The following is a 27,204-nucleotide window of genomic DNA, read 5'->3' as shown; positions in this document are numbered from 1 at the left end:
TATTTCCTTCAACCCCAGTAAGACTATATTTAAATTGTTTTAACTATACAGGGTAAGGTTAAAATGATATATTCCAGCATTAGACATTTTTTCAGTGAATCATAAGTTCATCATATCCTAAGCACATAGTTATAGTCCATTATTTCTCAAAATATCAGGTTTGAAGGAACCCCATTGTAAAATATATTTTTAAAGTATTCCGATGAATTTGAAAGAAACATAAACAAAAATTTTAAGTCCGTGCTTAAAAAAATAGAGACAAGAAGTAAGAAGAGTAGTTACTGGGTTATAAGAAGAAAAACAAAACAAAACTATACACACATGGAGAGAGAGAGAGAGAGAGAGAGAATCATCATGGGAAAGTCATTCCAAAAGCACATACATTGGCTTTGGAGAGTGCTTTGAGTAGGTTTGGTGAAATGCATGAGTTGAAAGCACAAAATAGACTTTCAACCAAGTCCTGTGGACAGTGGCTTATATCTGGCAAGTAGAGATAGATTTACCACAGAAGGGTCTTAGAGGACATTGTTAAGAGAATAATTAATAACTATATATTGATGGATAGCTGGCAAATTACTGGAATAGCCCTGTGGTATTGCTGTGAAGAATTGAACATGAAAAAAAGGAAATAGTAACAGTAAATTTTAGTAATGCTCTTATTGAATATATACCTAGGTGTTGTTATTTTGAATCTTAATCTTATTTTCATGTCCTATTTTTAAATAGAAAATGGAAATTTGAATTGTGCCATTAATATTAATTGTCTCATATTTTGGTAAAAATTGCAACAGAACTTAAATGGCTTTGTAGGTGTTTCTCAGCTATCTACATTTGAAGGCAGTGTGTCTATGTATCTATAAAGAGTCAGTGCTATTCACTTACTAGGAGTTATCGTATGAGCAAGAATGGAACTTGTCCAGTGCATACTAGCTGGCTTTACAACGCCAATATATTTTCTTAGATATTCATTTATCACCTGTTTGCTTTCGAAGACAGCCCCTCTGTCTTAGTTTGAGGCAGTGTTCAGTGAGCTGCTGAACCTGCATTCTGGCTCTTGGATTTAAGCCTGACTCAAATTAATGCTCTATTGCTTACCTTTCGAGGGTCCTCTACAAAGTCACATAAAATCACTGAGACTCAGGCTTCCTATCATAAAAGAAACAAAATACACACGTCACAGGGTTGTCCTAAGACTAAAAAAAAATTAATAACATATGTAAGCCTCAAAAGCCTGGAGCCTATATTCTCCAGTGTAATAGCAGTCACGCAGTTGAAGAAACACAATTAAGCAACAAAAAGTGATTGAGAACAAACCCCCCGTGATACTTTAATATTTCAAAAACTATGAAAAAGATTCAAATATGTAATACCTGATAGGATTTATTTAGATTCCTTTCTTCTTTTACCTACCTATCTTATATCTCTAGTTTCTCCCAAATATCTTACTCAGCTATTACTTAAAATTTCTTTCCACACCCAGCCTACAGGTGCTTTTTTTTCTCCCTGTTCTTTCTCCCCTGATCTCAACCATTTCTGTACTTTTATAATGTGGATGGTTTCTACCTTTCTCCCAATGAGAAAAAATCCTTCTTCTTTGGGGATGTGTGGGATGTATGTGTATCTCTGTGTTTGAGGTAGGCATTAGACTGGCAGGCAATTGCAGAATTCTCTTCAGTGGCCTGGAGAAGAAGTGTTGTGGACATTCCCATGTTCATTTTTTTCATGACATTTATGAAAACACTTTTTCTGTGTCACACAATATTTCTTGGCAGGAGAGCCAAGCCTTTGCTACATGTATGAGGGAGATGGCATATGTGAACCTTTTGAGAGAAAAACCAGCATTGTAGACTGTGGCATCTACACTCCCAAAGGATACTTGGATCAGTGGGCTACCCAGGCTTACTCCTCTCATGAAGACAAGAAGAAGTGTCCTGTTTCCTTGGTAACTGGAGAACCTCATTCCCTGGTAAGTTAAGCCAGATGAATAGAGTCGAGGCTGCACAAAATTGTAAAGTGACTCCCCCTATGCTTACACTTGGGGTCTATGTTTGGATAATTAAAAGAAGAAGTAAGGAGTTAGAAGCCCTAGGGAACGTTACTGGATCTGCCAGCATTGCTATTACAGTTACATGATGTTGGACAAGTCACTTAACCTCTCTGGGCCCCAAGGTTCTCACCTGGAAAAATGGGTATAGTAACACCATTTGCACTGTTTCAGTGGTTTACTACAATGATCAAATAAGCTTTAAAATATGTATTAAAGATCAAAGTATAAATTGATTTAAAGAAGTTTTATTATTGAAGAAACCCTTGATATAAGTAAATCCTTGCGTACATATTTTTTTTCTGAATATCCACCTAAATAGATAGAAGATCCTCTGACGGATCTAAAATGCTATACCAATGACATCTATGAGATATAGTTGAAGACTGAAAAGAGGATTAAAGGCTCACAACTCTTGGGACCTATTCTAGATGCTTCTATTGTGAAACAAACTCTTCCATTTATTAGAATAGGCAATACAGCCCTTTCACAGAAGTGAGATTTAGGCCTCTAGGTATTTCAGGCCAGAATGAAATAATAGGATTTTATACTTGAGAAGACATCTTTGAAGAGATTGAGGAGCCAGCTAAGGTTGATGCTCCAATTCAAGGATTTCATCAAGGACCCAGGGTCTCCTAGATTCCAGCTCTTTCATCCTCGGGCGCAGCCTTCTTCCTCCTGCTCAAAAGATGGCTGCAATTCTCCTAGGCGTGAAGTCAGCATTTCAAGGAAGGAGGGGGCAGGCCAAAGGAAAATAGGTGCATGCCAGCTGAGTCTTTCCCTTTTTATTGGGAAAATGATAGCTTTTCTGGAAGTTCCACCCGCCTCTTACTGGTCAGATCCAGGCCACTTCATCACCTTTAGTTGTAAGGAACCCTAAGGAGATGAACATTTATAACCAGATACACTGTCGCCTTGAACAAAATTGGAGTTTATTAATAAAGAAGTAAGGGGAAATAGATACCAGTCGGCAACTAGCCATTTCTGCCACACTCTCTCAGCCTAAATTCTAGCATCTTGCTCTTTCAAGTCCTGGCATCCGATGACAGGAAGCCAGGGAAGTTGGGAGATTCTGAGGTAATGACCGCTCTCTGAAGTGGCTTTTAGTCTAGTCTGTCTGTCTTCCCTAAGTGAAGTGGGAGAAATTTCCTGGAGTTTCATTTCTCTGGCTCCTTTACTTAGCTGAATCCTCAGTGGTTCCCTAACTCAGTAGCCTCACTTTTGGGGCCAGTGGATGCTGCCTGGTAAGGGCTTCATCATCACCCCAGACAGACTTCCCTGGCTGTTCCTGGGGCAGTTATCTGAAATATGCCAGGACTATTTGTAACCACCCAGTGTGTAAGACCCCTGGGCTGATGACAAACGAGAGTTGTTGTGTTTTCTACCCTTGTAAGTTATATCTTGATGTTCAAGAGAGCACTGAGAAATTCTTCAATGTTGAGAAAAGTTTTCTGCCAATAATGTGATCATTAGGCATTCAGAAAGAGAGAACAACTTTGCTTTGAGCTGGAGAGTTTCATTGTCCTTACTTATATCTTCACACTCCACACTTCAAATTGTTGGTTGAAATTGTATTTCAGATTTGCACATCATACCATCCAGATTTACCCAACCACCGTCCCCTAACTGGCTGGTTTCCCTGTGTTGCCAGTGAAAATGAAACTCAGGATGACAGGAGTGAGCAGCCAGAAGGTAGCCTGAAGAAAGAGGATGAGGTTTGGCTCAAAGTAGGTGGCCCAAATGCTTCTTTTGTGCATGTGAAAGGTGTAAGCATGTGTGTGTGTGTGTGTGTGTGTGTGTGTAAATGGTGCATTTGGATGACTTGTCAGAAAATTTTCTTTTGTTATCTCAAAGTGTTAATATTTTGAGTTTATTTTCACCTCTCTGTATTGTGGACTTCTTTCTGTTAATACATGAGTAATCAGTTTATCAAAGTGTAACATACACACGGAAAAGTGCAAAAATCAGAAATGCATAGCTCCATGAATTTTTGCAAAGTGAACATCCTTTCTAATCACAACATAGATCAAGAAATAGGACATTCACATCACTGCCCCCCCTCCAAGGCTCTCTCATGTCCCCTCTTAGTTATTACACCACTGAGGTGGATACTATTTCTGTTTCTATCATCATAGATTAGTTTTGACTGGTTTTGAATTTTATAGGAAAACACTTTACAGTATGTACTCTTTGCAACTGATTCTTTCTTATTTGGCATTATATTTGTGGGATTCATTCATGCTGCTTCACTTAGCAGTAGTGTTCATTTTCATTGTGGTATAAGCATTGCAATGTATGAATACACCACCATATATTTAACCATTCTAATATTGATGAATATTTGGATTATTTCTGGTTTTTCTCTATTATGCTATTACAAGTCATTCTGCTATAAGCATTTCTGTACATTTTTGTGGTGAACGTGTATAAACAGATGGGTATATTTGGAACTGCCAGATTGCAAGTAGGCCAGCTTTGGTAAATAATCCCAAATAATTTTCCACAGTGGTTGTACTAATTTATACTCCCACCAGATGTTTTGAGTGTTTCAAATGTTTCACATTTTCATCAACATTTGGTATTTTAAGTCTCCATTTTAATGTTTTGTTGGATATGTAAAGGTATTGCCCTGTGGTTTCAGTTTGTATTTGCATGATGACTAATGAGATTGGGAGGCTTTCATATGTGTATCAGCTATTTGTACATATTTTTTAAGGGCATAATCAAGTCTTTTGTTCAATTTTCCATTGAGTTGTCTGTCATTTTCTTCATAATTTATATTATTTCATCATAATTATATGCATATTAATTCTTTTTCAGTAATATGCTCTTTCATATCTTCCAACACTATGGCTAACTTTTCTTGCTCTTAAACACATCTTTAGACGAATTCAAGTTCTTTTTTTTTTTTTTAAGAGGCAGGGTCTCGCTCTGTTTTCCAGGCTGGAATACAGTGGTGCCATCATAGCTTACTATAGCCTTGAACTCCTGGGCTCAAGAGATCCTCACATCTCAGCCTCCCAAGTAGCTAGGACAAGAGTTGCTTGCCACTACACCCAGCTAATTTTTAAATTTTATATAGAGATGGAGTCTAGAAAAGGCACCAACTCCTGCCAGTATCTAACATCAAACTCAAGTTAACCAAAGCCTCTTCTTTAAACCTGAGCAAAGGGGATAATCAAAGTAAACTGCTTTCATGAGACACAGGGGCAAGCTTGTATTCACTTAATAATTTTGCCTTTACCTAAATTAATATAACTTATTATAGTCCTTGATACCAAATAATTTAAATGTTTAGCTACCGGTGAGCTTCCTTTCCTGTCATTTTCAAAACTAGGCTGGGCTTATGACCTTTTTGTTTAAAGCATTGCTAATTCTTTATGTTTTATTTTGCCTCTCAAATGTAAAACTGTTCAGTCCCCCCAGGCCCAAAGACAATCATGGAAGAGGTGGGCGTGTGAGATTATAAGGACCAGATTTTGAGAGATAAAATTAACTGAGATCCTCCAAATCAAAGACAGGCACATAGATGCCTAAACAAAATGTTTGTGTTTTGTATAACTAATTACTACAAGCCAAGATTATAGCAACTCAACGCACATAAGTCAGTTTTATAACCTTATTTTTGACTTTTAGTTTTGACTCTTATATTGCTTAAAAGAGGTTTAAGAGCTAATAAGTGTCTGCCCACCTTCATTCCTGGCTGGCCTAAAACAATTAATTAGCTATAAGTCTTTTAACTCTAACTCCCTTGACCATAAGGATCCCACCAAAGGACATAATGGACCCGGGGCAGATAGCACACCACCCCAGCATCGGGGTAAGACAAGAGGAAAGCTTGGCTATTAATACTATTTCTGTAGTGCCTTGACAAAAAGGGAAAATGTAAATGAAAAAAAAAATCCATAGCCCCTCTACAGACTGAGTAGATCCCCCACTTGGCCAAAGGGAATCCCCTCCAAATGCTAAAAAATCGAATTCAAGCCTGATGAGAAATAAAGGATCAGACACACCTCACTATGCTCCCAACCCCTAATGTTTAAGCCAGGATCAGAGGCCATTCCAAATTATAAAAATAAAGTATTGTCCTTTCCTACGCAAAAAAGAATACTTTTTCTCTTCAATTGGGAGACTTACTGGGAGGAAAAAAAAAAAAAGGATACCTTGAGGATAAATTACAACCAAAATGGAAGGGCCCCTATCAGGTATTATTAAACACCCTCACCATATTAAACTTTTAAAAAATAACTACTTGGGTATACCTCTCCAGAATAAAACCTGTTTTTTAATGAGTCACAGGCACCATAACCTACATCTGCGGAAGAAGCCATGACCTACCTCTGTAAACCTTTGAAAGACCTCTGCTACCTATTTAAAATAACACATGGCCAAAAGTAATAATGTGATACTGTGGATAGGAATAGGAGCATTATTTTCTTCTTGATTATAATAAGTCTTTTCTATTGCTTTGGCCAACTACCTTCTCCTAGAAAACACCTCTTGTATCCTTGTTGGGTGTAGAGACTCTTCTAAGGACCTACTAGACACCATGTTGACACTAGTAATCCTGTTTGCTCTCTCAATTAACCTAATCCAATGTGGGTGGAAGTAAAACTTTATAATAAATATTTCAAAAATTATAGCGTCAGGGAATCATCTTTGTGATTACTAAATTTGTCATCAACATTTCCAGAATAGCAAATTCCACCTTCTGGCCTATCCAGAAAAATCTCATGGCCATCTCCTCAGACCTCCTGACTAATCACTGCAATCTCAAAGTACCCAGACCCCTACTTGTTAGGTGAAACTCTGCCTCACTTAATGGATTCCACCTAAACCCCCTGCCACTATGACCTAGACCTGGAAAGTTGGCTATCTTTACCTCCAGTGCACTAATAATTCTATCTTTAGTACCCACTGTTGTGTTAATGACACAAAAACAAAAGTTTCCCTTCAATGCTCTAATCTAACTCTAGTTGCCAAGTTCCCAAGGTTGCAGCAAGGTAAATGGGATTCCACTTGTGTTCGAAAAATCTGTTTATAGGCCTTCTCCTGAATCAAAACACACAGGGGAAAAGCAACTGCCTAACTGGGGAAGGTGGAAGCACAGCCCCCTTCTAAAGAACAAGGAGAGTTTGATCACCCCCACTGGAGCAGGGGAGAAATATCTCTACAGACCCAATGTGGCTGCAAAGGGTAGACATCACACCTTGTGGGGCCTCTGTGCCCCAACTGGGCTCGTTTCTGTTTGTGGTCATGAGTGGGAAACAGTCATATCTCATAACCATTCCCGACTTCCTGGGGAGCCATGTGTTCTTTCAGGCATAGCTTTCCCTAATTTATCAAAAAGGTGAAATGGGTGAATATACATTGGCCACCCTTACCCCTGTGGGGATCACTGTCTATAACCCCTTAAGACCCAGGAATACCAGAAATAAATGAGCAATAACATTGATTCTGGCAGGAATTGGGGCAGTAATAAGACTAGCAGACCCCTGGGATGGCTTGGCCTACCATGAGTTAGCCCTAAAATGCTTGACTCAAACCCTACAATCATTAGCCACCAACACAGATTAGGCATTAAAAAGAATTCAAAAATTCCTAGACTCTTGGGCAAATATCATACTTGATAACAAACTAGTGCTGGATTATTTAGTAGCTAAACAAGGCAAGTCTATGCAGTTATTAATAAAATATGCTATACATATATTAATATTAATATATTAATTAATTAATATTAATAACTTCAAACAGGTTGAGGTTAACCTTCAAAAAATCTATGAACAAACTACTCGATAACATAAATACAATGAGGGTACTGGCCCCAACTGTATTTGGTTGACTATCAAAAATGTTCTCCCAAGTCTTACCTGGTTCTTACCTCTCCTAGGACTTTTACTGTAAAAGCTAATAATAGCTTTCTGTTATTACTAATTTTTGTCCTTTGCCAATTTAACCTGTTTCTTTTTTTTTTTTTTTTTGTTTGAGACGGAATCTTGCTCTCACCCTGTCACCTGGGCTGGTGTGCAATGGCGCGATCTTGGCTCACTGCAACCTCTGCCTCTCGGGTTCAAGCGATTCTCCTGCCTCAGCCTCCCAAGTAGCTGGAATTACAGGTGCCCGCCATTATGCCCGGCTAATTTTTGTATTTTTAGTAGAGATGGGGTTTCACCACATTAGTCAGGCTGGTCTCAAACTCCTGACCTCAGGTGATCTGCCTGCCTCGGCCTCCCAAAGTGCTGAGATAACAGGCATGAGCCACTGCGCCCAGCCTTAATCGAACCTCTTAAGAAAGTTTGTGTCTTCTAGATTACAACAATTCCTTCCTTCTTTTTTTTTTTTTTTTTTTTTTTTTTTTTTGAGATGGAGTCTTGCTCTGTCACCCAGGCTGGAGTGCAGTAGCACAATCTTGGCTCACTGGAAACTCCGCTTCCCAGGTTCACGCCATTCTCCTGCCTCAGCCTCCCGAGTAGCTGGGACTACAGGCACCCGCCACCATGCCCGGCTAATTTTTTGTATTTTTAGTAGAGACGGGGTTTCACCGTGTTAGCCAGGATGGTCTCGATCTCCTGACCTCGTGATCCGCCTGTCTCGGCCTCCCAAAGTGCTGGGATTACAGGTGTGAGCCACTGCGCCCGGCCACAACAATTCCATATAAAAATGTTAGCAGCACAAGGCTTCCAACCCATCCCCTCTTCTGACTCAAAAAATAAAAACACCCTCCCTTTAGGCCCCTTAGGCCAGCTGTCCAAAGATTTTTATTCCCCCAGTGCTAGGCAGAAAGCAAAGCAAAATTAGCAGAAAGCACTCAGAGAAGATAGACCTCCACCCTTCTGCAGCCCCCTGAGGATTAAGGAGGAGTATCTAATATCTGAGAGGGGGTTAAGGTAGAAGATCAGTAGGACTTGTTTTGTAAGCATTGGTTAGGGCCCTCCTAATCAGAGCAGGATCTGGTTGAAACAGCCTACAGTGAAGAAGCCAGCCAAAACCAGCAGATGGCAATAAAAGTGACCTCTAGTTGCCCTCACTGCTCATTAGCATAAAGACACTTCCAGCAGCACCATGGCAGTTTCTAAATGCCATGGCAGCACGCTATGGCAATGACCCAAAAGTTACCCTATATAGTTCTGAAAACTCCTTGCCCCTTTTCCAGAAAGTTCTGAATAGCCATCTCTTAATTAGCATATAATTAAAAGTGGGTATAAATATGACTGCCAAAATTTCCTAGGCTGCTACTCTAAGCACACTGTCTATGGGGTAGCCTTGCTATGAGAGTAGCGGTACCTCTGCTGCCTCTTCATAAAAGCTGCTGTCTAACACCACTGGCTCACCTTCAAGTTCTTTCCTGGGCAAAGCCAAAACCTCTCCTTGGCTAAGCCCCAGTTTGGGGGCTTGCCTGCCCTGCATCAGTTTTCTGAGAAAGTGGAGTTGAATTTTATCTAATGCTTTTTCTGCATCTATTGAGATGATATTTTTTCTCTCTTTGTTCTATTACTATATTAACTCACATTAAAATTTTTTTTTAATGTTAAACTAACATAAGATATTTGGAAAACCAACAGCCAATCACAGAGCTTTGAATTCTATTTGAGAATATGTTGTTGGTTTTTCATCTACATTCATTAGAGTTTGGCCCTAACTTTCTTTATTTTACTGTCTTGTCAGGTTTTATGATCAAAGCTAAATAAATAAGTTTCTTAAATAAGTTTCTTTTTGCTCCAGTTCTCAGCTCTATGGAATATTTTGTGTAAGGTTGGTGTTAATTTTTTGAGAATTCATCAGTGAAACTATCTGAGCCTGGTGTTTTCTTTGAGGAAAAAAATACAATTATGGATTAAAATTTTAAAACAAATGTAGAGAAATTTAGGTTTTCTACTTATCTTAAGTCAATTTTAATAAGTTGAGTTTTTCAAATAATTTGTCCCTTAAAAAAATCTAAAATATCACATTAAGTTTTTCATAATATTCTGCTATTTTCTTTGTCATGTTTCTACAGAATAAGGATATTTTTCACTCATGCTATTGTTAATTTGTGGCTTGTCTTTTTTGTTTTTACTGCTCAGTCTTGCTAGAGGGTTATCATTTTCATTAACCTTTTATTGATCTTTTTATATGACCAACTGAAGATATATATGATCTTATTTTTCATTAATTCCTTTATGTTTGCATTAACTTGTTCTTTTTCTAGTAACTTGAGGTGATGCATAGGTAATTGCTTTTTGTCCTCTCTGTTTTTAAATTTTATACATTAAGGCCATAAATTTCCTTTTAAACATGACTTTAGCTACATTTCATAAGTTTTCACATCTTATTTCTGTTACCATTCAATTCAAACCAATTTTCTTGTTTTCATTGTGATTTCTTTTTTTACTCCTGAGTTATTTATAAGTGTGCTGTTTAACTTGAAAACATATGTGGATTTGCGGTAACTCTTTTTTTAAAAAAAAACATAGCTAGAGTCTTCTGTGGTCAAAAGTATATTCTATATTTCAATTCTTTGAAATTTGTTGAGCCTTGAATTATGGATCAGTCTATGGCCAATATTGGTAAGTATTACATGTACTTTGAAAGGAATGTGTGGTCTGCAATTGTTGGATAAAGCATTCCATATATTTAAAATGTCATGTTTGTCCATTGTGTTGTTGAAATTTCCTATACTATATATACTTTGTATATATTGGTTTTTCCCAATATTGTGTGTACTGTTTCCATCGGGTACTGAGAGACATGTATTATATTCCTCCAAAAAAATCTTGGATTTGTATGTTTCTCTTTTAGTTTTGTCATTTTTGAGACATTTAGAGGCTATCTTATTAAATGTGAAGGCAGTCTTTACTTAGCCTGGTAGTGTGAAACCACAAAATGACTATGCAAGTTGAAACCTGCAACCTTAATAATCAATGGGAAAAATTACAATTACTTCGTGATATCTAAAAGGTTTTTTTTTTGCAACATTAAATGCTCTCTTATTTTTAGTTATAAGTATGTAGAAAATGGAAAAAACTAGTGAAACTAATATTTAGTTCACTGGAATTTGAAACAGAAACATGAAGAAATAAAGTGTTTCCTTTTTTGTGAAAAAACAAAAAACAAAACTTACGAAGAATACTTTAAACATTGTTTGCCTTTTCCTCATTATATGACTTACATTACAAAGCAAGCAGTTCTTCTGTGTGTTGATGAATTGTCGTGTTTCCTGTGAAGTTTGAATCCACTTCCAGCATTTTATCCTTTGCACTTTCAATGTTATGAAATATCTCTGAGAGTTCCTTTAACGTAAGTTTTTTTCTTGACATCACTTCTGGGACAGCTTCTTCCTTTTTGTCACAACTTATTTCTTCATTTATATCGATAATTTCACTTTCACTGACTTTCTCTGGCTGTGTTCCCAGAGTCTCTTGAATGGCAGTAGAGTCAACATTCCCAGAGCCAGCTATTTCTTTTATAACTCCATTTATCTTTGATTCAAATTTCACTTCCCAGTATTATCATTTTTCATTTATTTGCTACGTGTTCATCCTTTTTAGCCAATTCCCTCTTTTGATTATCCATTTCTGTAAAGTGTCATTTATCACTAGGAGACAAAATGGTAACGTAAGTATACGCTTTTTAGTTTCTGTGTGAATGAAATAACAGATACCCAGTGACCAGTCAGTGACAGACTTTGAACGAAATGATGTGATTGGTCACCCATCATTATTCACATTTGTTATTCACATGGTGATTTTTGGATTGAAGGACCAATAATGAAGTTGGTACTTAATATAGTTAAAATTAATATATTGTGCAAACTGAAATACGAATCGTGTTCTTGGGAGACTGATTTTAGTTAGCTAAATTGTTATAACCGATATTCATCCATATGGGAACTGTGTAAACTGGAAACTATCAGTATATAATTTTAGAATTTTTGTATCTTTTAGGTGAATTATCTCTTTTAAAACTAACTTTAAAAGCCCTCTAGCAATACTTCTTGCTTTACCATAACCTTATTGTAGCCATACCTATACTGAATAACATTTTATATTTGTGTATTGTGTCTTCTTTCATCCTATTACTTTTAACTTTTCTTTGTAATCATATTTAATATGCTTAGTTTGTTATCAACATATTATATATATATATGTGCAATACAAAATTCTCTGTTTTCTAGTTGGAGAACTTAGTACAATTACATTTAATGTAATTAAGAATGTTCAGTTTTAAACTTACCAACTTACCGTTTCTTATTCATTTGTTCTATATGCTCTTTATTTGTCTCTTTCTTGCTTTTTTTAAAATATGTAGTTTGATTATGTGATTTCTCATTCTATTAGTTTGTTAGTGTATTAGTCAGGGTTCTCCAGAGAGAAACAATAGGATGTATCTACATATAAATAGATAATAAGAGGGTATTCATCAGGGGAATGGCTCACACAATTAGGGAGGGCAATTGGTTCACACAATTAAGTCTCATGATAGGCCCTCGGCAAGCGGGAGACCTGGGATGCTGGTAGCATGACTCAGTCCAAGTCCAAAAGCCTCAGAACCAAGGAAGCCAATGGCATAATTCTGTCTGAGGCCAAAGACTCAAGAGCCCCCAAGAAGCTGCTGGTACAAGTCCCAGAGTCCAAAGGCTTAAGAACCCAGAGTTCTGATGCCCAAGGGGAAAGAGAAAGAGTTTCCTGCTCTGAAAGAGGAAGAAGAAAAGTCTCCCCTTCTTTCACCTGTTTGTTCCATCTGGGCTCCCAGCTGATTAGATGGCACTCATCCACACTGAGGGTGGATCTTCCTCTCTCAGTCTGCTGACTCACATGACAGTCTCCTCCAGAAACACCATACAAACACACCCAGAAATAATGCTTTACCAGCCATCAAGGCATCCCTCAACCCAGTCAAGTTGATATTTAAAATTTACCATCACAGTGAGCTATACTTTTATTTTGTAAGTGGTTAGTCTTGAGGTTGCAACACGCATTCTAACTTGTTGAGAGTCTGGTATAAATTAGTACTCTCACAATTTTATAATGAATAAGATACCTTAGAATACTTTTCCTGCATTTATTGCTTTCTGCATTTTTAAAGTAAAATGAATTTAAATTCCCTAATATTTACCCTCTCCAGTGCTCTTTAATCCTTTCTACATTTCTATGCTTCCACTATTTTTGTTTAGCTTGAGGAAATTCACTTTTATTATTTCTTTTAATGTGGGCCTGCTGGCAATGAGTTCTTTCAGTTTTTGTGTGGCTAAAATATTTTCATTTGGCATTCATTTTCAAATGATATCTTTGGTACAAAATTCTAGGTAGCCAGTTGTTTTCTTTTATCCTTTGGAAGATGTTATCCCGTTATCTTTTCACTTCCATATTTTGGAGAGTTAGCTGTACATCTGATATATATTTCTTTGAAGGCCATGTCTTTTATTCCCTGGTGCTTTTAATATATTCTCTCTGTCTTTTGTCTTCAACAGTCTTTCTATGATGTTCCAAGGCCTACCTGTCTTTGCATATGTCTGGTTTGTCAAGCTTTTCCAATCTGTGGCTTAGTGTCTTAGTTTCAAAAAATTTTTTTTCAGGTATGCCTTCTGCTCATTTACTTTTTTTTTCTTGGTTGCCAAATATACATACATTACACCTTTTTTTGTGTATCTTTTTAACTTTTCTGTTCTTCTGTTTGTTATTCCCTTCTTTTTCATGCTGTAGTCTGATTATTTTACACTGAGCTATCTTCTGTTTCAATAATCCCAAATTTTGCTCAGTATAATCAGCAGTTAAACTATTTATTAAATCCTTAGTTTTGTTATTGTATTTTTAACTTTAGAATGCCTATTCAATTTTTCCTATATGTTCTTTGTGAAATTCTTCATCTTACAGTCTATTTAAAACATATTAATCACAATCATTTTTAAGTCTGCATCTGATAACACCAATATCTTGATGGAGGGGTCTGTTTAGGTTGACTTTAAAACATCGTATTTATTTGGGCGTTTCTACTATTATACTGATAATGTTTTAAGTGAATATCAAACACAATAAATTGTAGAGGCTCTGGCTAATATCTTCCTTTCAAGATTTTTTTTTTGGACATTTGGTAAGATTTGGGAAAGATCACTTTAATTCAATAAGTAATTAAGATAGCTTGTGCTTTGTGAGCCTTTATACATTTCCTTTCTTTTTTTTAGTTTTTTTCTTTCTTCTAAGGCCTGGCTCTTCAGGGGTCTCAACTAAAAGCTTGGATTAGGACCTCCACATTGACAGTCTTTGAAGTACAATTTCTATTTCATCAGCAGTGTGTCTGCTAAAAACTCTTCTTAGTTTTTTGGACTGTCTATTGCCAATTTCTATTTGGCTTTTTATACCGTTATTTTGCATTGCTTAGGATTTGAAGAATACCTCAAAGGCTAAAGTAGCACAGAATATTAGTTTCCCTTCAATGTGTTCTTTTTTATATTATTATTAGACTTTTAAGTCCTGACTACTTGGTTGCTCTCAAATGCTTTTAAACTTTTTTGTATACTTAATTCATGTTTTATGATTGTTCTTGCCGGGACAGTTTGTTGTATTACACGCTACTCTATAATAGCTGAAAATAGAAATCTCCAGCTGGAATTGCTTTAATATATGTCAGTTAGCTACATCTTACATTTCAGGTGTGTACCTTGTTTTTGTCTGCCTTCTGATGGTATAACAGAATACCACAGACTGGTTAGTTTATAAAGAAAATAAGTTTGTTTGGCTCATAGTTCTGGAGACTAAGAAGTCCAAGAGCATGGTGCTGGCATCTGCTCAACATCGGGTGAAAGCCTTCTTGCTGCATCAAAACATGGTACCAGGGTAGTAGGGCAAAAGAGAGCATGTGAGACAGAGCTCACTTTTATATAAAAGCCACTCCTATGATAACTGAACTACTCCCATGATAATGGCATTAATCTGTTCATGACAGCAGAGTCCTCATGACCCAAGTGCCTTTGAAAGGCTCTGTCTCTTGCACAGTGCAAGCAAATTTCCAAGACATGAACTTTTGTGGACTACATTTAAGCTATAGCATACCCAGTTCATACTAAAACTCATCCAGGAGTAATAGTCTTTGTATTAGAAAAAATTATTAATATAATTGAAGGTTCAGTTAATATATAAGACCTGTTAAGAAAATGTAGTCTTCACAAATCAATACAACACCAAATAATTTAGAAAGTGATTTTTAAAGATAAGGTGGCTAGGTTTTTTTTTTAAACCTTTCAGAGAAATATAGGATTTCTGACTCTTTATTCTTCCTTTCAGTACACTTTAATCTTGATTTGATACACAAATATGATTAGTATGCAGTAATTCGGAGACAAATTTACTATAAGTGAGAAACAATGTTAGTGGAAAACATTAGTCTTGAAAATATCTTCCCAAAATCTTTCATTGACTAAAATCTTACTTGCCCAAAAAAATTTCTATCATTTTAGTCTACATTTACTGAAATAATACTCTTAGTTTTTCTTTTCTTCTAATCTTGAGCCAATAGAGCAAAAGTGTAAGAATTTTCTTAAATATAATAAAATGTAGAGTCTTTTTATTATTTACACAATAAGCACATTTTATAGCCATTTATGGTTTACAAAGTACATTCTCATGCACTCTTTGTATTTGATCCCTACTATAGCCTTGTGAGTTTGGCAAGGTAGGTGTTTTCCAGTTTTACAGGTGAGTAAAATAAGAATCAAAGACTCAAAGTGCTTTCTCTACATCACTCAAGAATAAAATAATAAATCTGACGCTCACATTTATGCCTCTTGATTCTAATCCCATGTTTATCCATCTATACTATGTTGCCTCCTTCAATTAGCATTCACTAAGCACCTATAATATGCCAAAACCAGAATTAAGCACTGGTGACAGACAGAAACATAGCACGAGCAAGCAAACAAATTAAAACATATGTTGGATTGTGAGGAAAGGCTTCCTATCTTCTTTTGCTGTGTTTCTTCTAAATTCTTGAAAGACCGTGTATCTATTAATCTAGTTCACAGGATTTATTAAATACTTATTGTCAACTCTTGGTGTCATTGGGGGATTGAGAAAGAAACAGAAGGCATAATTCTTCCCAGAAAGTCCTTTGTATCTAAGTAATATAGACAACAAATGAAGCAATTTGAGAAGCAGATACTCAATAAGTACTTGTTGTTTGGTTTCATAGGGAGCCCGTCAACATATGCAAAATCATATGTTCATGTTTATTTTCGTGGCTCCTCTAAAATGTCTGCAATTTGGAATGGTCTCGTTCAGGCTGGACTGGTTAGCAATCCCAACAGCAACCACCACATGCTCACAGTGTCTTCCACATCAGTTATAAATTACAGACCACTGCCTGGAAACCCTTGCTACATAAAGCCCAAAGCCTATTAACCATAATTTCCTCTCTTCCTTTGTTTGGGTTCGACTCTCCAAACACTGACTGAGAATCTTCAACAGAAAACGCAATACATGTTTAATTGATTGGATTTCAAAGATGAAAATCCCTAACACCAGGCATCAAAGAAGAAGAAACGCATTGATTGAAATGTATTCTATTACTGATATTTTATTATTAATTCTCATACAAATTCTTACTAGAGATATGATTTTTCTCATTCTAAAAATGATTATCTTAAAACTCAGAGATGTTAAGCACTGGCTAGTAGAGCTACAGATAGGATTAAAATTGAAATCCAGTTTATGGAAAAACTCATGGTCCTTTCTCTCTACACCAGGGTTTTGGAAACATTTTCTATAAAGAAAGCAGATTAAAAAAAATACTTTAGGGTTTATGGGCCATTCAGTCTGTGTCACAACTACTTAACTACTACTTCCGTTAGCATGAACATAGCCATAGTCAATATATAAATGAACAAGCATAACTATATCTCAACAAAATTATATTTATGAACTCTGAAGTTTGAATTTCATATAATTTTCATATTATTCATGTTTAAAGTTTTTTTAACCATTCAAAAATGCAAAAACTATTCTTAGCTCACAGGCTGTACAAAAACAGGCAGTGGATCAGATTTGGCTTGTGGACAATAGTGTGCTAATATCTATTCTATATCATGTTTCCAGTAAATATTAAAGATATTTACTAGTGTTTGCTTTATTTCCACACCATGACAACATTCACTTTTAATTCTACTTAGTAAACAATGCCTCATATGAACAATATATTGTGATATGGAGGGATCCAAAGATGAATGAATTACCATCTTCACCCTTAAGGTACATACATAGCAGTGGACATGTTTACAAAAATATGGTAGAAGACAGAAAGTTGTAAGTCATGTGCTACAGATACAGTAAAGTGAAAAATAGACTTGAAAGAACTTGGTAACTGATTGGACATAAGGAGATAGAGATAAGCATTATCTCAGGCTGAATTATTTCATTTATCACATCTTCCACACCCGGTTACACACACACGCACGCGCGCGCACACACACACTCACGGGTTTAGTCATTTTAATCATAACAGATTTATTTTAGTGCTGAAATATGTCAGAGTTTTCTTTTCTTTTTTTTGAGACGGAATCTCGCTCTGTCACCCAGGCTGGAGTGCAGTGGCACAATCTCGGCTCACTGCAAGCTCCGCCTCCCGGGTTCACACGTTCTCCCACCTCACTCTCCCTAGTAGCTGGTACTACAGGTGCCCGCCATCACGCCTGGCTAATTGTTTTGTATTTTTAGTAGAGACGGAGTTTCACCGTGTTAGCCAGGATGGTCTCGATCTCCTGACCTCGTGATCCGCCCGCCTCGGCCTCCCAAAGTGCTGGGATTACAGGCGTGAGCCACCGCGCCCGGCCAGAGTTTTCACTTCTCTATAACATTCCTGGTGGGAAACTCATATTTTTTTCCTTCTCTGTAAATGATTTACTCATTATGTCTCCCCAAGAAATACAAACTTACCTTCTACTTCTGTCATTTAGCTCAAGGATTATTTCCATTATAGAACCTAACCCTTTCTAAACTCTTCTCCTGAGCCCCAGGTGGTATAATTGATCACTTCATCCTTGATACACGCTGCTCTCAAAGTCCCTGTATACTCCACTGTTCTTGTTTACCTATCTCTTCATCCTGTGAACTGTAAGGATCTCGGGGCAGAGGCCGTGTGTAGTCAAGATTGTATGTTCAATACTGAGTGCAGAGCCTGCTTATTGTAGTGTTCAAAACTGGTGAACGCATGAATAAATGACGAGATATTAAGTCTTAGCCTTGGCAATGGGGAGCATATTGATAATATCATTTATGACACAGAACAGAGGTGAATAAGTAGGACTGTACACTGGTCTAGACTGAAAAGAGAATGGCCACTACCATTTCTTCTGAGGCCAGAAATAGTGGCAAACCACCTCTTCTTGAAAAGCCTTTTAAAAGATGGGCTGCAGTTCGAGTGGAAATCACATCAAAGGGAATTTTTCAAGGATGAGGAGAATTTGTGATTATCTTTGTTTGTGGCAGGTTGGATTTGGATTCTCTAGGAAATATATATTCTGAGATGGAATTTGGTATGCAGGCCATTTACTAAGGAGTGGTCTAGGGATCACCATCTGTGAGCGAGAATGGAAAGAAGCATAAGTGGGTAAAAAAGGAAGTTGAGCAGCCTTAATGTTAGACTCAGCTGACTCCTTCTGTGGAGAAATAATATATATGACCACAAAGGACAAGGCGGTTCAAAGTAGAGTAGTACTTCTGTAAGGTCCTAACATTATTCATGAGATAGTAATATTTTTTGGAAGTAGATTGCAATAAGCTAGAGATGCATATTGTAATCTCTAGAATAAAATATACACATATGCACAAATAACTGTAGAGGAAAAGTCAAAGAGAAGATGAATGGAATAATAAAATAAATGGATTCAAAGAAGGCAGGAAAAGAGGAACTAAGAAATGAATAATTGTTGGAAACAACAGAAAATAAATACCAAGATGGTAGACTTAAACCCACCTATATCATTAATTACATTATTTAAATTATCTAAAAACTCCATGCAAAAGGCAGAAATTGTCATATAAAAAGAACCAGTTACAAAACTGTTTATGAAAAACACACTTCAAATAAAAAGACATGTACATCAAACAAAAGGGTGAAAAATTATGTACCATGTAAATCCTAAACATAAGAAAGTTGATGTGCCATGTTAATATCTGACAAAATAGATTTCAATACAGTGTGTTACCAGAGATAAAGGAGCATATTTCATAATGATAAATAGGTTAATTTCTAAAATAGACATCATAATCTTGTTATAAATTGAAGCACTTAAGAACAGAGGCTCAAAAGAAATTAATTATAAATTGACAGAACTAATGAGCAAACAGCCAAATTTATAATCATAGTTGGGGATATTTTTCACCTATCTGTTAGTAATTCATTTAATAAGTAGGCCAAAAAATCAAAACAGATATATAAGATTTGAAGATCATTATCAAATATCATGACCTAACTCACATTTGTAGAAACACTACACTCAAAACAACTGTAGAATGCTCATGGTACATTCACCAAGACAGACCATATACTAGACCATAAAACAAGTCTCAATGAATTTGTAATGTTTGAAGCGTACAGACAAATTAGTAGCAAGATATCTAGGTCATTCCCAAATTTAGCAATACATTGCTAAATAATTCACAGGCCAAAGAAGATTGTATGGAGGAAATTAGAAAATATTTTGAGCTGAATTATAATGAAACAAAATTGAAATTTGTGGATGCAATTTTAAAAAGTACTTACAGGGAAATTTATAGCATTTAAAATGCCTATATTTAGGAAAGAATCAAAATAAGATCAACAATCAGAGTTTCTACCTTAAATAATTAGAAAAAGATCAAATTAAAATCAATTAAAATAAAAAGGAAAATCACAAAGAGCAGAAATCAGTAAAATAGAAAAACTTCAATATCATTACTATTATTTTACTTTCTCTGGAAATAGAAGCCAGTGCAGTTAGACTTTTGATTTTATACTTTATGAGATATAAAAGAAGTTAAACATAAAATATGAAAGAAGGAAGTAAAATTTTAGTTAGCATTGAAAAGAGAACAACCTGAGAATTATTTCACTTAGTATCACAGTTTAATACAAAATTAAGGTGAAAATAAATGTGCTGACTAATTTAAACAATCACCAACAAAAATGAAAGTATCTCAGTAGCAATAAAAATGGTAAAATAACTAGAAATAAAACTAAAAAGAAATTTGAAAGATCTCTATGAAGAAATGCTACTGAGAGATACCATGAGGGCTTGAATAAATGAAGAGGCACAAACTGGTCCTGTATAGAAAGACTCAATATCATACGAATGCTGATTCTCCCTAAATTTTAAATTTCCCATAATCCCAATAAAATCCAAACAAGATATTCAAAAGAATTACACAGTTGATTTTAATTTTTTTTTTTTTGTGGAGATTCTGAAAAAGATGAGTAATGGAGGCCTGGCCTTATCAGATATTAAAATACATCATAAAATTATAGTCATTAACACATCAAGGTGCTATATATAAATAAACAGATTAATGGAACAGGGAAGTTCAGAAGTATGCCCAAACATATATACATAAATGTAGACTTAACCTTAAACATAATACTTTAAAGACAATGAGACTAGTACATCATTTCCACATATCCTTGCCCAAACCCGATATTACCCAATTATCTCAATTTAATTAAGATGATGGGAAAAATGTGATATCTTACTTTTGTTAAGTTTTTCATTTTTCTAATTATTAATGGGGTATAGCATCCTTTACATAATAATTATCAAGCATTTAGGTTTTTTTCTCTTTAATTATTAGTTTTTGCTAAGATTGCAAAGATACCTTTTCGTTTTTAAATTAGTTTTATACTTTTGCCTGTCAAACTTTAGCCTTTAATATATTCAACATTTGTTTTTGTATACAGAATAAGACAGGGATCTACTTTTAAATACATGTATAATCCAATTTTTCTAATATCGTCTGTTAAAGCATCCACCCTTGTCCTAATGATTGTAGTCTCGAGTTGATTATAACCAAGTTCTAGACATTACGTGATTCTAATTTTTAACTCTCTTTTATATTCCATTGGTCTTTTCATCTGTTTCCTTTACCAGCAATACACTGTTTTTATTACTATAGCTTTAACCATATAAACATAGCTAGCAGGACATGTCCCCTCTCCCACTTCCTTATACGTCTTTTTCAAAACTGAATTAGCTTTGAAACCAATGAGAATGAAGACACAATGTACCAGAATCTCTGGGACACATTTAAAGCAGTGTGTAGAGGGAAATTTATAGCACTAAATGCCCACAAGAGAAAGCAGGAAAGATCTAAAATCGACACCCTAACATCGCAATTAAAAGAACTAGAGAAGCAAGAGCAAACAAATTCAAAATTGAATGAACTATTCGTTATTCATGAACACTTACTCGTTATTTGTGTGCCATTGTGCATGGCCAAGAAGTCATTATTAAACACACACACAAAATTCAAGAACTTGCTACCTATACTCCTTGTTGAGAAAAAATATTAAAAGCAGCCAATTTTAGATTTGAAATTTTAGAACAAGCCTTAAGTCATTTTTTCTGCCTCTTGAAAAACATACTTGTACATATGGTCTGAACTTAATCAACCCCTTGATTTGTATTAATTGATATGAACTTGTGATTTTTCTCCTTTGATTCATAATTATGTTAAATAGCCTTGGTAGATTTTTTTTTTAGTTGTCAAATCATTTTTGCCTTCGTGAAGCAAGACTACATACTTATTGTATATTTTAAACGTCTTGTTGGATTTTATTGGGTAATCTTTTATTTTTGACTTTTGCATGTAGAATTATTTTATATATTCATTTTTTGAATATTCCAATTATAGAAGCCTCATATAATTGCTTGTACAATTTTCTTTTTTTATTTTCTGGAGCCACTTGTATAAAATAAGGATGATCTGTTTCTTCAAAATTTGGCAGAGCCTACCTGTAAAACCAACTGGTATGGGGCTTAACTGAGAGAATACTTATGACTGTCACTTAAATTTATTTGATTTTTATTAATGTCTTATTTTTTCTATTTTTTCCAATTTTGAATTTTTTGTTATTTCCAGAAATTTATTAATTTCTTCCATATATGCAAATTTAGTGCTGATATTTGTTCATAATGTGTTTTTATTATATTTCAACTCTATTTTAGCTGTAGTTGTTACATCCTTTCTTGTGTATATTTTTGAACCTTCTTTTTCTCTTTTTTTTGATTACGCATGCATGGGGTTTGTCTGGCTTATCAGTGTCTTCAAAGTACAACTTTTACTTCATTCATCTCTCGTTTTGTTCTCGTTTTTGTTTTTTGTTTTTTGTTTTTTTGTATTTCATTGATTTCTACTCTTATCTTCATTATTTCCTTGCTTTTTGTTTGTCTGGATTTACACTGATGTTCTTTTTCTAGGTTTTGGTGTTGAAATGTTTGGCTAATTTGTTTTTGGTGTTCCATAATTTTCCCCTCTAAGTACTACTTTAATTGTGCCCCATAAATTGTGACATATAAGGATTTTATTGTCATTCAGTCCTAAGTATTTTGTAATGCTCTTATAATTTCTTTTTAAAACCTTGGATTTTTAATAGCATTTTGTTTGTTTCTAGCACTTATTTTTCAGGGCATAATAACTTTTATTGTGCCAGCTGTGTCTTTATTAGATATTTTTTTCTCCTTTTCTTGGCCCTACATTTTATTAGGAAGTACTTAAATAGTGAGTCTTTATTTATTCAGGAATTAAGGGCCAGTCCAAGGTAAAAATGTGTGCCCAGTATCATTCACTGGCCAAAAAGTGTCTACCACTTTTACCAATTTTATCTCTATTTTTGTTTTTATACATAAACATCCACAAGATCCTTTTCTCTATTGCTCTTTTCCTTTTTAAATTTGTGTTCCTTATACTTCTTTCTTTTCTCTGTTCATTTTTGTTTTCCTTATTGTGAATTTTTTAAGTTGATGTGTTTCATTTTTTATTTTCTTATAACTGACAAAAAAACCACACACACACACACACACGTTGTACACTGTAAATATATATAATTTTGAGACGGAGTCTCACTTTGTTGCCCAGGTTGGAGTGCAGTGGTGTAATCTTGGCTCGCTGCAACCCCCATCTCCTGGGTTCAAGCAATTCTCTTTTCTCAGTCTCCCTAGTAGCTGGGATTATAGGTGTGCCCCACCATGCCCAGCTAATTTTTTTTCTTTTCTTTGTATTTTCAGTAGAGACGGGGTTTCACCATGTTGGCCAGACTGGTCTCAAACTCCTGACCTCAAATGATCTGCCAGCCTCAACCTCCTAAAGTGCTGGAATTACAGAAGTGAGCCACCATGCCCGGCATAATGTAATACTTTGAGATATATTTATATGTGTATATATACATATGCGTGTGTGTGTATATATATATGTATATACACACATATATGTGTACATATATATGTATATACACACATATATGTGTACATATGTATACACATACACATTGTGAAATGATTGCCACAATCAAGTTTATTGTACATTCTTACATCTTTTTAACTTTGGGTTGCAGAAAAAAACAGAACAACCATTTCAATTTAAATTTTAGATAAACAATGATTTTTTTTTCTTTAGTATGGGTATCTCCATGCAATATTTGGGCATATTTAAACCTCATCGTTTATCAGATAGTCAAATTCAAGTGCCCATACTGTGTTTTGGTTTGTTTTGGCTAAATCTGGCAAAATAGTTTATAATTTAAAAAATATAATTAGTCAGATGCTAATCACTTATTCAGAGATGACTTCAACCACCCAGGAAACTGTCCAGATTTCATAATTTAGCAAAAAAAGAAAAAGCCCATGTACAGATGGCACCAAGTCCAATCACTACTTTGGATTATTTGACTGTGTTTATAGGAAAGTTGACAAGACCCTTTGTTAGAGCTGTTGACTTTACATTGAATTCTAACAGTATTTGTTATCTGAATTTGCAGTCTGTTTTATAAAAGGAGCAACAAATTAGTAGGGGTTTAGAAACTGGGAGAAAATATACACTCAGAAGACCAGTAATGTAAGCCTTGTTTTTACCATTAACCAGTTAAGTGACCTTATAAAAATCATATTACCTCTCTGGGCATTAGTTTTCTATTCAAATTTGTTTCAAAGGATGCATTTGGATTGGATGATTTCTTTCGGATCTGCATTTAAGTTTAAGCTTGATGGTGAGTTCATAAAAGAAGATAATAAGCAAATATGGTGAATGAAAGTATTACAATCTTAGACTACTAAGTGCTAAAGGCAAAGATAATTATATCTATTAATAGCTTTAAAGTCTTGTTACTCAAAATGTGGTTGGCATGCAGAAACATTGGCATCACCAGAAATCTAGTTAGAAATGCAGGATCTCAGCTCTAGGAACTCATAATCTGCATTTTCACAAGATCCTCAGGTGATCTGTATGCATATTAAAGTTTGAGGAGCACTGCTTCAGAAGACTGTTACCTTAGCATTTAGTAAGATAATTGATGTTCAAAATGATTTAAAATTGTCTCCAATTCATTAAGTGAAAATTCAGTTAAGTACAGCAGGGATACCCAACCCTCAGGCTATGGAGCAGTACTGGTCCGTAGCCTGTTGGGAACCTGGCCACACAGCAGGAGGTGAGAATTGGGTGAAAGAATATTGCCCCCCTGAGCTCCACCTCTTGTCAGATCGGTGGCATTAGGTGCTCATAGGAGAGCAAACCCTATTGTGAACTGCACATGCGAGGGATCTAGGTTGTGGGCTCCTTATGAGAATCTAATGCCTGATGATCTGAGATGGAACAGTTTCATCCTGAAACCATCCTCCTCCATTCCCTCCACCCCCATCTGTGGAAATACCGTCTTCCATAAAATAGGTTCCTTGAGCTAAAAAGGTTAGGGACTGCTGAATTTCAGGATTCTCTACTTGAGGAGGCAGAAAATTGTCTAAGGTGCATTTAAGTTATTTCTATACCCATGATTGAAATTTCTAAAATGATCTTGTGCTTCAGAAGAAAATCTTCTGTTGTTTGGAAAATGAATCTATGTGGATCCCTGCATTTTGTGGGAATCCTGCAAAAGCACAGATGACTGTGTGTACATGAATCTCATTTCCATCAAAAACTAACTGAGTGCGCTGACAGAGGAGCTCCAATTCTCAGTGGGTCAATAGTTTATTCTGAGGGTAAAGCACTCATTTCCCTCTTTCCTGTTTCATTGTTACTAATCTTTTTATTGATTTTTACATGAAAGCTTTTTCCAGTCCCAGACATGGCAACTTCACAGACTCATGAATAATTGGGATAGCAATGTTTTTTTATCCACGATAGAATCCTACCCAGCTGGGGAATGCTCTCATTTCTTTCTTTGCTTATGCATTCTTGTTCCTGAAAGAATCCTCTCCAGCTATGTTCCATAACACCTTTTCTCAATGTCAGGCTTTGTCTTAAATGGGTTTCTCCAGGATTCAGACTGAGAGGAGGATTTGCCAGCAGATAGTTTATTGAGAACCTGACTCAGAGCAAGATCTGTGGAGGAGTGAAAGAACTAGCATTGAACAGACAAAGGAGAACTGAAACAGCCCCCGGCAGGTGTCAGCATCCCACAGAGAGCTGGGATGGCCCTTCAGAGTTGCCCCACTCTGTATACCACTCACCCCAACCAAAAGATTATTGGACATTGCCTGTCCACTCCACCTCCCACTCCAGGAAAATGGCATGGCCTTGTATAGAGAGGTATTTTCCCCCCTCTGAGGGCAGCTTCTGGAAAGATTCTTTCCAATGAGCTGAATGCCAGAGTCATGAAAGAGGGGATGCAGCTGACACATCACAGTACCCAATACAAATTTGACTTTGTCTCTTTCTGACACTCCTTCCAAGTTCTATAAGCTCTTCTAACACAGAATCTCTGCAGACTTAGCCTTGGTGTCTAAAATCACAGTTTGAGGACATGCTCTCAGAAAGAATTCAGCCAGTCGTCTGATTCTGATCTAACCCCCTTCCATGGACTTGACAAATCATACATTGTTGAATGTCTACCCCTAGTTCGGGTGGGATTATAGTGGTTCCCCCTTCATTTCAAAAAATTATGAGTTGATCTCACCCTTCTGAAACACACACACACACACACGCAAACTCATGATGTGTTTGTAGCCTTTCTTATACTATGAAGGAATAACTCAGGAAATCAGCTGGGTTTTAGCCATACAAAGGTGGGCAGGGGCTCAAACATCAGAAGAAAGTAAAAACAGGCTCCAATCACACCTACCCATTTTGACCCACATCCTCAATCATGGAGACAACCATGGCAGCTCATTGCCTTATATCCCCCCTTCATCCATTAGATTTGGATTTCAGGTAAGATCCCTTGAAACTTTGATTATTAAACTCTTCCTCGACAAAATTTCAGAAGTCCACACAGATAGCAATAGTATTAGGTTGAACCAGAAGAAATTGCCAATATTTGATAATTCTTCACCTATAAAAAAGTAATGTGGTTCAATCAATAGTGCAAGCATTCTTAATCTGATTTCTCTCAACCTCTAATTGGACCACGAATGGCTTTTAAAAGTGTCTGTCAGCCCCCTTAAAATTGTGTAAAGCTTTTATGACTAAGAGATTATGTGACTTTATTTCTGGGGGGAGTAAAAGCACAAACATCAATAAGTTTTCTAATCTATGATTTCCTGCTTACCCCAAACTAAGAACATTGGTTCAGTCAACATAATACAGAGCTTAAATTGGGAAAAACCGAGTTCCTTCCTCTCTAGCATTTACCTAGGGAAAGCCACTTAAGCTTTCAGAATCCTAGTTTCCTCTTGTGTAATATATCCTTTATATCTTGAGGCTACTGTTGTTCAAAAATATCAAAAAGGAATAAAATCACAATGAGCGCAGTGGACCCACCAGCAAAGCCTGTAATCAGGCTTGGCAAACTGTGAAGTGCTATACAAACAGAAGGTGATGCCTGCCTACTTTTCTTCTGGTCTAAGGTCTTCTGTTTCCCTGTGGAATCAGGAAGTGCCATAGATGAGTGAAAATGAAAAGGCACAGAAGAAAACAACAATCCAGTAACCAAAAGCATTTTAAAACCTCAGAGAAGATTCTTTTCAAGTTTGTGGTATAGTTTCAGAATCTGCTATCCAGTGAGCGCCACAAAGG

At 35.9% G+C, this 27,204-nt stretch overlaps 1 protein-coding gene across 1 annotated transcript in view; it reads left to right on the top strand.

Moving 5' to 3' along the window:
- PAPPA2 (pappalysin 2) overlaps nt 1-27,204 on the top strand; it is a 642,477-nt gene that overhangs the window by 501,014 nt on the left and 114,259 nt on the right. Inside the window, exons 15-16 of the mRNA XM_055111171.2 lie at nt 1,773-1,966; nt 3,625-3,771. Of these exons, the coding sequence (XP_054967146.2) occupies nt 1,773-1,966; nt 3,625-3,771 (341 nt within the window). The remainder of the gene's footprint in view (nt 1-1,772; nt 1,967-3,624; nt 3,772-27,204) is intronic.

This window comes from Pan paniscus, chromosome 1, assembly GCF_029289425.2.
Source record: "Pan paniscus chromosome 1, NHGRI_mPanPan1-v2.0_pri, whole genome shotgun sequence".
In the NCBI taxonomy this organism is placed as follows: Eukaryota; Metazoa; Chordata; class Mammalia; order Primates; family Hominidae; genus Pan; species Pan paniscus.
Note: the sequence above shows the minus strand (reverse complement) of the source record. Positions and strands in the feature narration are given on the sequence as shown.